General features: G+C 35.1%; 1 protein-coding gene across 13 annotated transcripts in view; it reads left to right on the top strand.

Annotated features, from left to right (window-relative positions):
- The window catches only part of PDE4D (phosphodiesterase 4D), a 1562006-nt gene that overhangs the window by 1253163 nt on the left and 292453 nt on the right, over positions 1-16390 (top strand). The window contains exon 1 of one of the 13 annotated variants that reach the window (XM_025387161.1): positions 1373-2153. The exons of the other annotated variants lie outside the window; for them this stretch is intronic. Coding sequence (XP_025242946.1) covers positions 2089-2153 — 65 coding nt within the window. The 5' untranslated portion in view covers positions 1373-2088. Of the gene's footprint in view, positions 1-1372; positions 2154-16390 lie in introns of those variants that run through there. 13 annotated transcript variants of the gene reach the window in all.

The following is a 16390-nucleotide window of genomic DNA, read 5'->3' as shown; positions in this document are numbered from 1 at the left end:
CTTCCTCTAAGTCCCCTCTCCCCTAAAAATTATTAGTCTCACAGACCATTTAAGTTTCTAAAAAAATACGTGATTAATTAACCTGCTTTAAAATGCCAGCAATATACTAGACATGGGACAGTGCTAAGAAAGTGTGAATGTCCCCTGGCAGTCATAAGGAAACTGAAAAGCTTAAGGGGATAACTATGTGGAAAGCAATTTATTGGCATTTACCGTAAGAGGCCTGAGAGTCATTCAAAGAAGACTAAGTCACAAATGCACCTTGAAGGGTGACCAGGGGAGATGAAGGGTTTGTTGTAAGAAGCAGCCAGAGCCTCTGGCGGATGCCTTACTACATTTTCCAAGTTGTTTGGGTGGGTCACAACTGCACTCCAACATCCTGTCTGCAAATGCTAAATAAACACCAAGTTCACGTCAGACTAGAGAACCAACGTACTAATGCCATTTAAGCAATCAGAATGCTTACATTATTTTCACTTAGTAATTCACATCCAAAATAACTGAAGTTGGCACACCCAGAGAAGTATATATCCTCTGTGTAGAGATGTTCAGAGAGATAGGCAGGGTGGTGAACCATTCCTTCTGTTAGGAGCAATTGGAATCAGCTTAGATTATAGCTACTGTAATACAAAATATTTTATATTTAGGAAGTGGGAAAGGTTTTGGCCTTCAAAATAATAAGAGATATTGACAAGACATAAAGCTTCATTCCTTACTGAAGAGCTGTTAAGGATTAGCAAACCCAGAGTCTTTATGTGTAGAGATGAATGAAATTTGCATTTTTTTTTAAAGGTTTAGAAAACATTGTGCAAGTGAACAGCCTTAATACATGCAGCCACTTGTCCAGGAATAATACATTCGATTTTTCAGTTTAAAATTCCAGTACATTCTGATCCAAGGGTGCCTGTTACACTCTGCTGAATTTTTCAGAGGTAATTTACATCTCTACAACCAACTCCAAAGCATGACATTTCATTACATCCGCTCAAAATGAACAGCTGCTAAGTCATCAAGTTCTCTCAACTTTGCTTCTAAAAAGAAATTTTAGTTTTAGTACTTTAGTGAAGTACTTTTTTGAAAGAATGCCTTTTATAAAATTCATTTGTTTATTACAGTAAATAAACAACTTAATGGCAAGGGGTGTGTTCCTTATAAAGGTGCTCACAGAATGTTACCCAGAATAACACAGACATCTCATTTCCCAGAGAAGGAAATGGTTTTATAAGTTTTGTGAGGTCTCTTGTCTGCTTGGCCGGTTTACAGTGCTGGTCTCTGGAGCTGATCCGCCCCTTTGCTTTGTAAGTCTCAGCAATTGACGAGGCTAGGCTGGGCGCTGGGCTTTTCTTTTTTTTTTTTTTTTTTTTTTTCCTTGCTCACTGCCCTGCGGTGTTTTGAACTGCCTTCTTACAGACGTCATACAGCCCTTGAGGAATAGTTTCTGCCTGGTGAGATTGAATGATAGTTCTCATTCACAAAGCCCTGGATTCTAAGCTGGGACACACAGAAATTACTTGCCCAGGTAAATCAGCCCACCCAGCCAAAGTGTGGAGAGCTTTGATCCTTGGCTGACTTCTTCGCTCCACGGAGAGGAGTGTTTTCCTGTGCTTGCCCTGAAATGGAACTTCCTTGACAGCTCTCCCGTGTTGCAGTACCTCCCGGTCATTTTCTTTTCCTTTCTCTCTACCTGCGCGCTTCCAGTGTTAGAAACCTTTAAATCTGTTATTATGGAATTGCAAGAAAGAGATCAAGTGACTCTTTCACTATGCTGGTTTCCCTTGTGACCCAGATGAAGAATCAATTCAGAATTCAGTTCCTCCCTTGGCATTGCAAGACACAAAAGAAACTGTCACTTCCTAACAGCCTTGTACTGGAGTAAATTCAGTATGAAGGAAGAAAGCACTCCTGCGTGTTAGAACCTTGCCCAAGAGCTGGACCGAGGACAGGAGGTGGACTCCGGGAAAATTGGATTTCTTCAAGCAGCCTCCCTGGGAAATGGAATATATTTAAAATCTTCTTTGCAGAAAGACAGTTAGAATGTATTAATAAGAATAGTTGAAGACTTATTTTCCTTTTTATTTTTTTTTCAAAATGAGCATTATTATGAAGCCAAGATCCCGATCTACAAGTTCGCTAAGGACTGCAGAGGCAGTTTGGTAACGTGCTTTTCTCTCATACTTCTCCCCTTCTCTCTTTTAAGATTGATGTACTCTGAGTATTTAGTAAGTTGTGTGATGTTGAGGCTTTGTGAAAGAAGGCAGTATTGGCGACTCTTTTATTCTTTATTTTGTTCCCAAACTCATGTGCTTTAACCAAACGGGTGCTGACTTTTTCTTTTTTTTAACTCCCCGTGAACTGTAACAATTTATCTGATGATAATGTTTAAAAGAGGAAAGAAACTTGCAAATATGTTGGGAGTTTTGAAAATGAAAACTTGTCATTTTTCAGTGTCTGATTCAGTTGCTTGTTTTCTTATCTTCTTTGCTTGCTGCAAGCAGGCTGTTGGTTGACAGGCTTTGCCCTTGTCTTTAGAAGCAATACTCTCACTTTTAGCACAGATGTGTTAGAAATTAATAATATTATTTATATTTAATCATATACATGAAACAAACTTGAATTTATGTGGCTAAATGTATATCAAGTTACTTATCATTCAATCATCTCTTATGTTTTATTGGAAATGATTCCTAGTAATTATATTTTTGGTCATTTTAATGCCTTTACCCTGATGAAAAAATGTCAGTTTCAATGTATTCTAATGTTTATTCTATTATTTCCCCAATGCTGATTTGATATATGCTCATAAGCATATGGCATGGTCCTTAAGGAGTATTTTTCCGACAAAGTAACTTTTTTTCTACAATAGATATTTACAAAATACTTTTATGGCTATTTTAGGGGTTAGTCTTATTTTGTTTTTCCTAGTGATTGATCATAAATAACTAAGCTCACCTCTTGGAAATGGAAATAATCATACTTCAGACTGGAGAAGTAAAAGCAATGGTTGAAGTGAAGTGGTTGGGAATAGGAAAACAGGCCAGCAAAATATGCATTATCATGTGAGCAGGCAAACACACATGTAAATAGTCGAATTATTTGCGTCAGGAATTGAGCTTGTGTTTTTGTGGATGGGTTAGCCTCTGCTGTTATTGTAGTGTTTTACAGTCGACCAGAAGCAAGAATTGCCCCATCCGCAGTATTTCTGTGAGTTTTAATAAATTATAGATGAAGATTTTGTCTCTTACGTCACTTGCCGTTTCTTACAAAATAACACATGCAATAAATTATTCCTTGAGTTTATTTAAAGAAAAGTTTGCATCTACAAATACATTTGGAGAGTTCTTTTTTATCCTCAAACAATAAATACTGGAAAATCTTTAAAATCTTTTTATGAATTACCATAGCTAATATAAGTCACCAACATGAGTAATCAGAATTTATAATATACATGAATTTTACTCATTTATAATTTATACCTTCCTGTGTGCAAAGATAATATTACTTAACAAATAGTGTTTAACCAAACTATTTCTCTTTTTATCTAAACTGCCAGGAGACATATGTTCAAATTCAGGTTTCAATTGGAAATAATTTGTTCATTTCAAGCGATGAGTAACATTGACACCCTTTACCCCTGTGAGATTATCATAGTCTATTTTTATCCACAATTATTCTATTTTTTGTTTTAAATTGTACAAGATATTTTCATAAGTCAGGTCACAATTTAAAATGCATTTTTAAGTATATAGATTTGTGCATGTGTGTATATTGTTCCATTTAACTTTAAATATCCTCCATAGAGTTGGGGACAGAATGATTTTTGTGTAAAAAATAAATCTCTGTATACATATGAATGATTCTTAGATTTAACTACACGCTATAGAAACCTCTCCAGTTATTAATCTTACATCTGACTTAATAATATACCTGCTTGGGTGTATCACTGCAGCTTCCAAATAATTTGGCCTGAGGGTATAATCAGCTGTAATAACAGTTTTGCCATTTTATTATCCTTCTATCAGTCAAATATTATACATACCTATTATATTTATTTATTTAATGACATACGTAAAATCAATATAGATTATAGATTTGGTATATAGAGAAAATATATGTTTGTGTGTATATATATGTATACACACACACATACACACACTTGAGCATTAAAAAAACCCAAGCGACCTCTCTTCTTGTGCCTCTGCATATAAAGGCCATAGGCCTCAAATTGCTCAGATGGACAGTGTTTTCTCACCAGTGTTCCTGTCCATATTTCTCCACCACCACCCATTCCTTTTCAAACAGCTGACTTCCCAGGAGAGATACCTACAACTTTGCCATTTATCTCTTTTTCAGATGTTTGTTTTCAGGTTGATCTCCACAATACTTTGTTCTTGGGACCCATCTTTCTGGCTTTACCACCTTCACTCTGATTACATAAATCTACTCTGTGTTCCATTGGTCTACTTTCTCCAAATCTGTCTCCTTTCCTCCAGGATTCCCCAAAGCCAAACATTACGTTTGGAAGTTTGTTGTATTGTGCAAGAATCCAATGTTTTGGATTACTTCTTTACCTTTTCCTATTTGTTTTTCTCCAAGTATCATAAAAAGCAGTCCACACTAACTTGTCCTTACAGCCTTAATTAAATTGCTTTGACATATTTACATTTTAAATGAGATTTCATAGCACACTTGTATTTTATACCCTTCCTCTTATTAAAGGTCAGCCTGCTGTAATTAAAATTTTATTAATTTCAAGACAAAATAAAAATAACCTTAAAATTAATCTATTTGTCTCTTTGTAACATACGTGTCACAAATTTAGAGTTTATATAATAAAGGTGTATACTAGGTTGCTTTTATTTAATGAACATTTATTTATATGCCAAGTTTTAGCAGAAAGTGATTATAGTATTTATTCTTAAGCATTCTTTAAAAAAAAAATGTGCCTGCTTGAAATTGAGAAAAACTTTATATATTTTCTTATGCTCATAAAGTTAATAAAATTAGCAGATTCGCTAATTGCGGAATGGTTTGCCTTTCCATTTTAGTTGTTTCAGTAACAGTATTCCACCTCCAAATTCTGCATAACAAAACAATCAGATAGTTACCTCTCCATAAATATTCGAATGTCACATGTCTTAAATTCCAATTTAGTCAGTGGTTATACACTATAAAAATATTACCTTACGTATTCCTTGATATCTCTTTAACACTTTATCATTTATAAACATTTCCCAGGGATATTTCTCATTAATGTAATTAAGACTTGTGGTTTAGTTTAAGTAAAACATTATTAGTCTTCCAAATATAAATATAAAGAGAAGTTTAGTCAATGAAAGTGGACTTTGTTCTTTCCTGCCGTCAAAACAGTGTTTAGGATTTATGTGTTACATGTAAGATCATTCATCATGTAATCGGAAAAAAAAGAGATGCTACTCTTTAAAACATGACTATGATTGTTTATAAAGCAAATTTTAAAATTGGTTATTGTATATGTAATAATACTTAAACTTTTCATTTTAAGTATTATTATGTAATAAGTATACATGTAATACTTAGGTTTATAGATGTAGAAAAAATTCTGGAAGACTCTGTCCAAGCTTTTGGTAGTGGTAATTTTTTAGGGATTAAAAAAATGGTAGGAGTGAAGGTAGGGGGGACTGCCTCTCTTTTCTTCACTGTATTTGCATATTATATGTGGTTTTTATCAATAAAGTATTATATATGAAAGTTTAAAATATTAAAAATATACCTACTATATGTATTAGCAAACTCATCTTTATATATGCTGATATCTACATATCCATTAAACCACAATTTGCTCAGGGTATAAAATATGCAAATAAGCATTTCAGTACTGGGTGGATACAATTTTCTGAATTATGTTGCAACTGTGACCAATGGAGGATTATAATTTTTTTATTAGCTCTTTTCTCTTAAGGTTGTAAAAATCTAGGCTGGCTTAGCATTCTTATTTTGGCCTCATGATCACAGTGGAAAGCGTTCGTATAAGCTAAAATGTCCAGTTTTATAATTGAGAATCAAAAAGATGGAATAACATTGATTAATATGTTGGAAGGAAAATAACCCATTAACCCCATTATTCCATCCTCAGTTATTCTCATTTTCAACTTACCTTACATATCTTAAATAGCTGTAAATACTATTTCTGTACTCTGCTTCTTCATTTAACATATCAATATTTTTCTATTTTTGGCCAGGCGCCGTAGCTTGTGTCTATAATACCTGTAATTTAGGAGGTCGAGGCAGGCAGATCGCTTGAGGTCAGGAGTTCAAGACCAGCCTAGCCAAAATGGCGCAATTCTGTCTCTACTAAAAATACAAAAATTAGCCGGGAGAGGTGGTACATATCTGTAATCTCAGCTTCTTGGGAGGCTGAGGCATGAGAATTGCTTGAGCCCAGGAGGTAGAGGTTACAGTGAGCTAAGATCGTGCCACTGCACTCCAGCCTGGGTGACAGAGCAAGACTCTGTCTCAATTTTTTTAAAAATCTGTTTTTCTAATAATACTTATAGCTTTCATTTTATTGTGTCTTTTATGAATGAGAACTCTGTCAAGAATTTTACATATATTATTTATTATTATTATAATATTGAAAAGAAGGAGTTGTTAATCCTAATTTTACAGGTGAGAAAATGATTGTGTGAGATGAAATAACTTGAGCAAGGTCATAGCCTGGGGTAACCCAAGTCTGTCTACCTCAAAGAACATGCTCTGTTACTTCCGCTTGTTGCCATCCTCTGTGGTCTATATAATTATCTTTTTTAATGGCTATAAAATTGTTCATGTTGGGAATATTCTTAGATGCATTACAGTATTTGGCAGTTTTCTTTTCAGAAGTATGGTAGTCTATGATATTTAAGGTTGACGTTGGTTGTTGAAAAATAGCTTTGTGAAAGACTGTTGGTTGTTGGAAAAGAGCTTTGTGAAAGACTCTTGTGCTTGTAGCTTGTAGGCCATTATATTCTCTACTGGTAGCAAATAAGGTCCTCTGGTCTTTATAAGAGGGAATAAAGAGCAAAAGGCCAATGTCTCACAATTTTGAATAGATTATCTTTCCAATTATATTAGCAAGTTTTTCTGTTCTCTGCAAGCTCTGTAAGGCTTCAGGTCGGAAACAAGTAGTACATATCAGATTTTGTATGACGTTTTAGATCAGCTTTGAAAAAAGTACACAATCTTCCTTCCTATTTCTTTTACCTTAGAAACTTTGGTAAATAGGCAGACAAATAGAATTCTCATATTTTCTGCCTGTGCAATATATATTATGATTTGGTTTAGGTATGTGACTACTGTCGAAGTTGGTTCAGAGTTTTGAGCATGAGGTAAACTTTTTTTGGTCCTATTACCCAAGTTAGTGGTGCATCTGTTATGAAATATACTTAAGGATATACAGCTTTTAGAAATGGTTAAGATATCTTGAAATATTTGATGTATTTAAAACATAACTAGAAAAACACAGAGTGGATCACAGATAGGTTTACTCTTTAAAGTTATGAAGTATGAGATTCCCTGGAAAAAGTCATGTGTCCACTCTACTTCTGACATGCTCTGAGTCCCTGGAGGAGTCACCTAGTCCCTCTGAAGCCAAGTCTACTGTCCTGTAAAATAAAAGGGGCAAGGCAGGTCAATGGATTTTAAACATGTTTATTTCAATGGAACATTTTTTATGAATGAAATGTGAGTTGAAGTCAATATAAATGTATAATTATACTGTAAATTTTAGATATAAAATCATATAAATTTGATATATAGATATAATTTTTAAAAACAGATACGTGTGAAATCGGTAAGTAAAAAGTATAAGTACACATAAAACAATAAAACAGCCACTGAGTTTGTACATTTGCCCCTACCCCAAATTCAAACCCTCTCCTTTAAATACCTCTAAAGACTTTGTGATTCCAAGGAATATTGTTTGAAAACCACTAAGCTAATGTCTGTTAATATCACTTATAGTTTTACTCTCTGCAGTGCTTCCTTACCACAGGCGAGTCATTTGTGTATTCTATATCTCTATATGGATTGGGATAAACTTGTAGGTAATGTCTCAGTTCAAATACCTCTGCCTTATAAGACCGTGAAGTTATGGAACATTTCCCACTTCTGAGATATCACAGAAGAGTTATCACTATAATAGTTAAGATCTATTCAATTTATTTAGCATCTTATTTTTTACAAGTTTATTTTAGGCTTATCTGGAATGAGAAAATCATGCATTAAACACCGTATAATGCATAGCTGATATTTCTGGAAGTGAGTATGGTTGTTTGTAAAGAAATGCTGAATTAGTATTAAATTCTTCAGAAGGAAGATGCTTCTTTTGGTATTTCAAAGTGGGGTTCTCCACCCTCTTTTTCTATCATGTCAACTGGCTGTGGTTATGTGTACAATAATACTTAGTCCTGACTGCATCTCTGTTTTTTCCTTCCCCACAGATCTGGGGCACACCATGGTTTTGACCTTATCATTAAAACTTTCCTTTTAGCAGAGGTAAAGGAATAGCCCACTTACTAGTTCCTCTGTCAATCATTCCAATCATGTAGTGAATTCTATTGAATCAGAAGAGATGATGACATGAAGGTAACCACGAGTACAGAAATGGTTAGTCATGGATCCACCCAACCATTACTAGCAAGTTTGAGAAAAGTAGATTCTAAGATGAAATTGAAGAGGAAGAATATTAATGAGGCCTTTAAGGAGTTTTTAACTTTTTTGTAGGGAAAGATGCTGAGCGATATGTATAAATATTCTCAATAATACTAATACTAAACATATAGAATTTTCAAAGCCTAGATAAAGGGAAAGAGAATAGGGCCCGAGGGATATTAGCTAGGTTGGTGAGGAAGATAGTCATAAAGAAAGCACAGTCTTAATAACAAATCAATATAGATTTTCTTAGAAAATCTTTCCAGAGGTGATCCAATACCTCAAAAGATAATACAGGGATTGAAGGTATATTAGAAAATGGACAGAAGTAAGGTATACTTCAGCCACAAGCACCAAATCTCTCCAGGGATTGGTGCCTATGGGAAGGGCTGGGGTACCACGTGGGGCACGATGACAGCAAGCCTGGGTAAGACAGTGTTAAATATAACTGTGTACAGGTAACTAACTAATGAGAGCCTGTGCCAGTGGTATGTCTCAGCTCTCAAATTGCCTAGTTCTTTGTCAAGTTTGACCTAAATAAGAAAGCATTTCAAAAGTATGGAAAGTAGGAAGAATGCCAGAACCTATGGATACAGTTTCTTAGCATGACAAGGGCAACATTATAAGTATTTATTACCTGTCCTAAGCCTTCTAAGGAGGTTGGCTCCCTAAGGAGCATCATGGGTGATGGCTGAGGATGCGAATTAGAGAAGCTAACAGAAGGGTGAACTGCTCTTCAGAATAAGAGTTAGAAAAACACAGGGAATATTTCAAGGGAAGAGCTGAGGAAGTGTGGCAAGAAAAAAGAGATTATAGAGAGACCAATATGAAAGAACTCCAACCCACTTTGAAGTAAGTATCCACCATCTAGCACCCTACCCTGTTTAGTAACACTGACAACCTCTGGGCAAAAGCTGCCATTAATGAAACTCAGTGTAGAGGACATTCGCCCCCCATGTCAGCCCTAAGAATTTCTGCCATAGGATAAAGGGGGTCACCTGCAAGCCCTTCCATTTCTCTACTACACATGAGGAAGAATAAGAAATTAGAAAACTAGAAACTAGGTGTAGAATGTATGCACACCAAGAATTGCAACTTCCAAAGTCCCTTATAGGAAGCAGTCCTGATGTTTTAAACCCACATAGTTAGGAAGTTTTCTTTATATCTAAAACAAATCTTCTTTCCTTAAATTCTAACCCATTTCCTCTTAGTTGTCAGTAGATATAATGAGAGTGAATCAACAGATAAACCAATTCTTCTTTGTGGCCTTTGAAAACTGCTAGTGAGTGACTTCTTGGTCTTTTTTCATTTCATATTGCAAAATATTCATTCTAAATTGTGAAATAGATGGCACCAGTGTGACTTGTTAAAAGAAATGTTTCATTAAACATAATTTCAGTATGTAATTGTTTTCAGACTTTTTAGAGAAAAGTGCTCCCATTGTACCTAATTCTCTTTCTTGTTTAAAATACATCAAAGATGAGAAATTGAGCTCCTTTTAATGAACTTGCTTGAGACATTCATATGGAATACAGAAAATAATAATTCCTAACATTCATGATGTCATTCCATTGCAATGTGGCACAGAGTTTTTTCTTTGCATCAAGGAATTTATATGACTGATACCATTTTAGTCAGGATAAATTACCGTAAAATGTGCCCACTTTTAACCAATGGCATTCTAACATGGGATAGGCAACTGCTGGCTGTGATTTTTGCTCTGATAACTGCAACTTTGTTATAGAATAGCAAGTAACTGATTGGCAGCTGGATCACTAGCTGGCTGGAGACAGCAGCTCTTAGGTCTATAGTCATAGTTGGAGTCATAACCTTAGTAATGATGATAGCTACACTGTATTGGGCATCTACTCTTTGACAGACAATGAACTTAGTACTATATACAGTTGAGCTCATTTTATCCTCAAAGCAACTGTACAAATAAAAATTGAAGTCGCACAGCTTATAAAATTACAGTACTGCAGAAAAATCCTGGTCTGTTGAATCTACATCCCGTATTTGTTGTTGCCATTGTTGTTGTTCTTATTGTTTTGTTTGCTTTTCCTCACTATCCAAACTGCTTTGGCCACACATAGCTCTGTTTCATGGTATTAGAAAAGTAGTCAACAAGCTGCTACTTATACCTTTCCTTCCTGTCCTAGATTGTTCAAGTTTCTTCTTTTAATCTTATGTATATCAAGAACATGTTTGCCTATGGTATTTGTCTGCCCTTTCCCCCAAGATTTGTATATAAGCCTCCAACCCTGAGCCCTAGATATATATCAAGAAATAGAACATGGACTTTGACACGGCTCCATTCCTTGGAGATCTAGCTAGTTCCTGACTCGTTCAGCTTGCTGAGTCTCTTCCTCTGGTCAGACTATAAATTGCACTGTTTTCCTTCTCTCTGTCATTTGACCAGTTAGTAGCACCATAAAACCTTTGAAATAAAAGAGACCGCAGAGAATAACCTATAATCTGATTTTCCCCATCCCTAACCCCAATGTGGAGCTGGAAACATTTTACTAGTCTTTAACATTTCCAGTCAAGTAGGGTCCAGAAAAACTGTTAAAAACAATGTCAGTGCTTAGGTGGTAAAAAGATTTGTTGAATAATATATATATATATATATATATATATATATGTTCTAAATATATAAATATTTAGAATATATATATGTGTGTGTGTGTGTGTGTGTGTGTATATATATATATATTTGGAGACAGAGTCTCACTGTGTTTCCCAGGCTGAAGTACAGTGGCTATTTACAGGTGTGATCATATGCACTACAGCCTTGAACTCCTAGTCTCAAGAAATCCTCCTGCCTTAGCCTTCCCAATAACTGGGACTGCAGGCATACACCACCATGCCTGGCTGGAGAAATATTTTTTTAACTTCAAAAATGAAGTTTGAACTGAAAAAGAGAGCTAAAAATTAGTCTGTCAGGCAAATGTGTGAAAGCAGTTCTATTATAATTTTTATTGAGCTATAATGTAATTCCTAAACTTATGTCATATAGCTAAGTAAGTAGCTGTAATTCGCATCTTGAAATTTTAAATTCACTTCTTTCCTTTCAATATAGTCTGTAACCGAATTAAAAATGGTGGCGATTTGTATTTATTGTGTACTTAACTATGTGCCAGCACTATGCTGTTCACTTGACCAAATTATCTCATTAGATGCTCATGATGAATCCTAGACAGTACTCATTAGTCTTATTCTTCATTTTACAAATGAGGAAACTGAGGCCTAATGTAGTAAAGTAGCTTGCCTAAATTTGGGTAGCAAATAAGATAATTTCATGATTCGCATATTTTCTTAATTATAAAATGTTGCCTTTAGCAATGATGTATATGTTAATATGTTCAATGAGTTGATCTACCTAAAGTGCTTAGCACATGGCTGGCTCCTTGTGAGTGATCAGGAAATGTTAGCTTATATTGTGCATTTTTGAAGTCTGCATATTGGTATGACTTTCTAAATAATCAAGAACTCTAAATGTGAAAGCTGATTCATTTTGCAAGGGCTTCTTTTCCATAAGGCAGTCTTTTTTAACACAGTCAGAATTAAGCATTTATATAGAGCTACATATTCCAGATAAATCACATTAACAGTGTGATTCAAAGAAGACACACTGCTATCTAGGTGGGTCAAAGAAGTAAACTACTTAGTGGAGGTGGCAAAATAAGAAGTGGTCAATTGGACCACCTCTGATTTAGTTATTTAAAACTCAGTGAGAACCCTCTAGGGAAGCACCAGTACGCAGGGGTCTCATCTGAAAGGAATGGCCAGGTGCCTGAGCATTATCTCTGGGAGCACCTTTGTAAAGACTTTCTCCATGTATCTTTCCTACTGGGTGCCACCCTGTGGCTCGGTCCTATGGTAATCACACTGCCAGGCATTCCCTGCCTCTCCAAATCCCTTACTCCTCTAGTCCTAAGGTGCATTCTTGGTTGTGTAATTCACAGATTGTTATCTCCCTGGAGCTGAGCCTCATCCTCTCTACTTAGACCAGACTGAGAAGGACTCCTTTTTCTTTTTTCCTGCCATCCCAGCTCAGCACAGAAGGCTTAACATGGTTTCTCTATGATTTCTAAAGGACAACAGACAAAAACAGAGATCTGGTGAGGTCTGTTCTTGCAGCGTGAAGTGTTAGGATGAGCTGAACAGCCATAGGTGCTAGAAAGGTCAAGAATGCAATACGTTAGAGCAGGCATTTAGCTTTCCTGTCTCTGATATCTACTATTTTATTATGAGTAGTTACCAAAACAAAACAAAATAAACTGTAAATGCATTATTTTGTTATAATTAACAACCGCACATTGGTCTAAGTGTGATTGAGGGTGGAGTTCACCAGCTTGGGAAAAAAAAATTAACCATTAAAGATTCCCTGAGTCTTTTGCTTTGAAGAGAAATAGCCCAATTACTTTTCTGTGTTTTGTTAAGAGTCTCCTAGTATATGAATCAATAAGAGCTTCTAGGGTAATATAAAACACACACACAAAAGCAAACTTGATGTTAGCAGACAACTTTTTAAAGGTGTTCTTGTAATTGAAAAAATTATTTTACGTACATAGGAATGAAATTTTACGCTTACCTAGAAATATATGTGAAATTCCTCCATTATTACAAGAACTTTTTCATGTAAAAATCAAAATAACTAGACAGTCTGCATTGTTTAAAACCAAGATAGCTAATCTTTTTAATCTATGGGCAACTTGTAATTACTAATAACAGTAGCCGCTTGGAATAATGTACTGAGAGCTGCGCTGGTCTCAGAGAGAAAATGTGCTGTGATCAATTGGTGATCTCTGCCAGACAGAAGAGGGATATAATATGGCTGCTTGCCATTTAAATGGCCTTGGTGATCTCATTGTAACTCTATATATCTATTCCCACCATTAAATTTACATGCAAATGAAGTTGTAGCAGATACAGGTTTTATGCATACATACAAATATGTGTGTATTTTTTGACATGTTTTGGCTATTTGTCACCTATGAAGAACATATAAATATTGTAAACAGAAAAACTCTTTTTTGATGTTGCAAATGCAAAAAATAAAATAAAATAAGTAATTCTACTTTTCAAAGGTCACCCCTGTAATCACCACCCAGATTAAAAATAGTAGTACCAGCAGCCAAAAGTCACCTTTGTGCCCCTTTAGCCCCTTCCCCAACCTACTAACCTACTAAAAGTAACAGTGATCCTGATTTTGAAAATCACAAACTTTTTTAATTTTCTGCTTTTGAATTTTATATGAAAGGAATAATATAGCATGTACTCTTTTGTGTTTGACTGTTTCCCTCACCCCCTTGCAAAATTATGTTTGAAAGATGATCCCTTGTTGATGTGGATGTGGTTCATTCATTCTCACTTAAGTATAGGTAATTAAGCAAACTTTTGTTTGAGATACAAATACAGGTAAAAATCAGATTTGCCATTTAAATAATAATTTGGTATATATGACTATTTGAGCATTTTAAACTGTTGTCATTTTATAATAATTATTTTAATATGATTTAATGTCCAAATTCTGTTGCTTAGATTGACTCTCAATGGACATTTCTTCTGAAGGGCCTTCCTAGACTTCCCCAATTAGAATTAAAACTCTCTTCTCTGTGCTCTCATGAAACCTTGTACACTTCTCTAACCCTTGAAAGATTACAGTTATTGTCTTCTGTCTCACGTGCCTCTCCTGTGAGCATGTTTTGAGGTAGACTGGGTTTTCTTATGTTTTTAGAGCAACAAACCCCTGTTCCCAGCACCATGCCTGCTCCATCATGGGCATTCACCATCTGTCCTTTGCATTGAGAGTAGAACAGTGAGTTCTTCCATATTACAAAGAATATTGCCATCAATTTTTATTTTTAATTTTATTTTAGTAGATGGTACTTTTCAGGAGATTGTAATGCGTGAGTTGTAGACACAGTAGTTACTCTTTATGGCAAGAGTTGTGTAGTATCTGGGAGGATTTTTGCCTCTTCCCTGTAGCTTTCTTTCACCCTTAGTTTACCACCAGCGCTGGCAATTCTGATCTAGGCACACCTTCCATTGCCTCCTGTGTTTTCCATTCTAAAATATATACTTCCAAGTTTTCCTCCATATTTGCTGACTGCTCGAATGACTCTTCTCGTGTCATAAACTAGTAATGAATAGTGCATATAGAAATGCTGATAAGTGTGTTGTACATGGTTATCACCCGACTGACATGGTGACCTTCTGACTCTATCAATGGGTGATTTTTATGTGAAGCCAAGAAATCTGTTGGTGGTACTAAGACCACCACTTCAGACTCACTCTAACCTCACTGTGTGCATCTTGAAACCCCACACAGTTGTCACATATGAGCAGATTCCACAGCAGGGATGCTGAACCAAACTGACAAGCTTGTCCTAGAGCCCTAACACAGGGATTGACCCCCGACCTTCAAAATCAGGGAACAACTTAGGGTTAGCTTACCTGCTTGTATTGTGAACTTTTCCCATTGTGAAGCCAGCTTTTAGCTTTACCACACTCCCAGTCTTAAATATTTGGAATGGCAAGAAATTAAGGCTTAAAAAAAAAAAGAAATTAAAGCTTAATCCTTAATAATAGAGGAAGCAATTTGTTTTAGTATTATACAGAAACATTTTGTAGCTACCTGATCATTTAGTCTAGTTCTATAGCTTAAAATATATAGTCCTTCAAGACAAGTTTTATTTCTGTGGGTCTACTAGTTGCAAAAGTAAAGGTGCATTTTTTATTGCTTTATTTGTTTATTAAGCTTGTTCTACCCCAGGCACCCTGCTAACTGTTAGAGAGACAATGATGAAATATACAGCCCTCACCTTCATAAAATTTATGACCTAGTGACTTTCTAAAGTATTCCTATAGGGCAGGGGACTTCTAGTTTCACCTACTACTATATCCTTGGAATATTTTTTACTTTCATGGTAGGAGTGTGCATTTATAGTTAAGTGTTTCAGTTGCTTCCAGAAATCCAGTGGTAAACAACATAATTTTAAAACCTCCCTACTTGAATTTGGAGTGGAGTAATGTAAAATAAATCTGGAATATTTGATTTTTTAGACCAAAATACTTTCCCTGGGTTAGAGAGATATTTTCTTTTCTTACTGGCCTGGAAATCCATGCCATTTTAATAAGAGATATTTTTATTCTAGGTAAATTGTTTACTTAATCACCTCCTACCAAGGCTGTGTCAGCCAAGTTAAATATTTAAATTTATTTTTATTTAAATAAATTTTAAAACCAACAGATTTCTTTCTTATTTTGATGAATTTAACCTTTGATTTTTCAAAGACAAAATATATGGAGTAGAACATTTTAATGTATCTATAGAGAGGGAACACAAAAAGGGCACATCAGGAAAAAATAGTTGGGGAAAAGCGATTTTTATACAAAATTAACTCATAAAATGAATATAAGGCATTATTTCACTTGTTGCCAAAATCTGTTTTTACAAATAATCTTCAGGAGACCTTCATTTTTATAGGCCCTAGTTAAAATATTTTTTAAATGCTTGAGGCTCTATTTCACTAATAGGAGAAATAAACATTTTCTTTCTACAAATAACTGCTACTAGCTTGTTTGTTAGCTCTCTAAATAAACTCATTTTACTGTCACTATGGTCGAGTGCTATTGTATTCCTTTGTTACTGTGCATAATCCCTAGCTATAACTGCATTAATCTAAGTGAGGCCATTACACCAAATAGGGATCTAACA

Source organism: Theropithecus gelada, chromosome 6, assembly GCF_003255815.1.
Source record: "Theropithecus gelada isolate Dixy chromosome 6, Tgel_1.0, whole genome shotgun sequence".
Classification (NCBI taxonomy): domain Eukaryota; kingdom Metazoa; phylum Chordata; class Mammalia; order Primates; family Cercopithecidae; genus Theropithecus; species Theropithecus gelada.
This window is presented reverse-complemented; position numbering and strand designations above follow the sequence as displayed.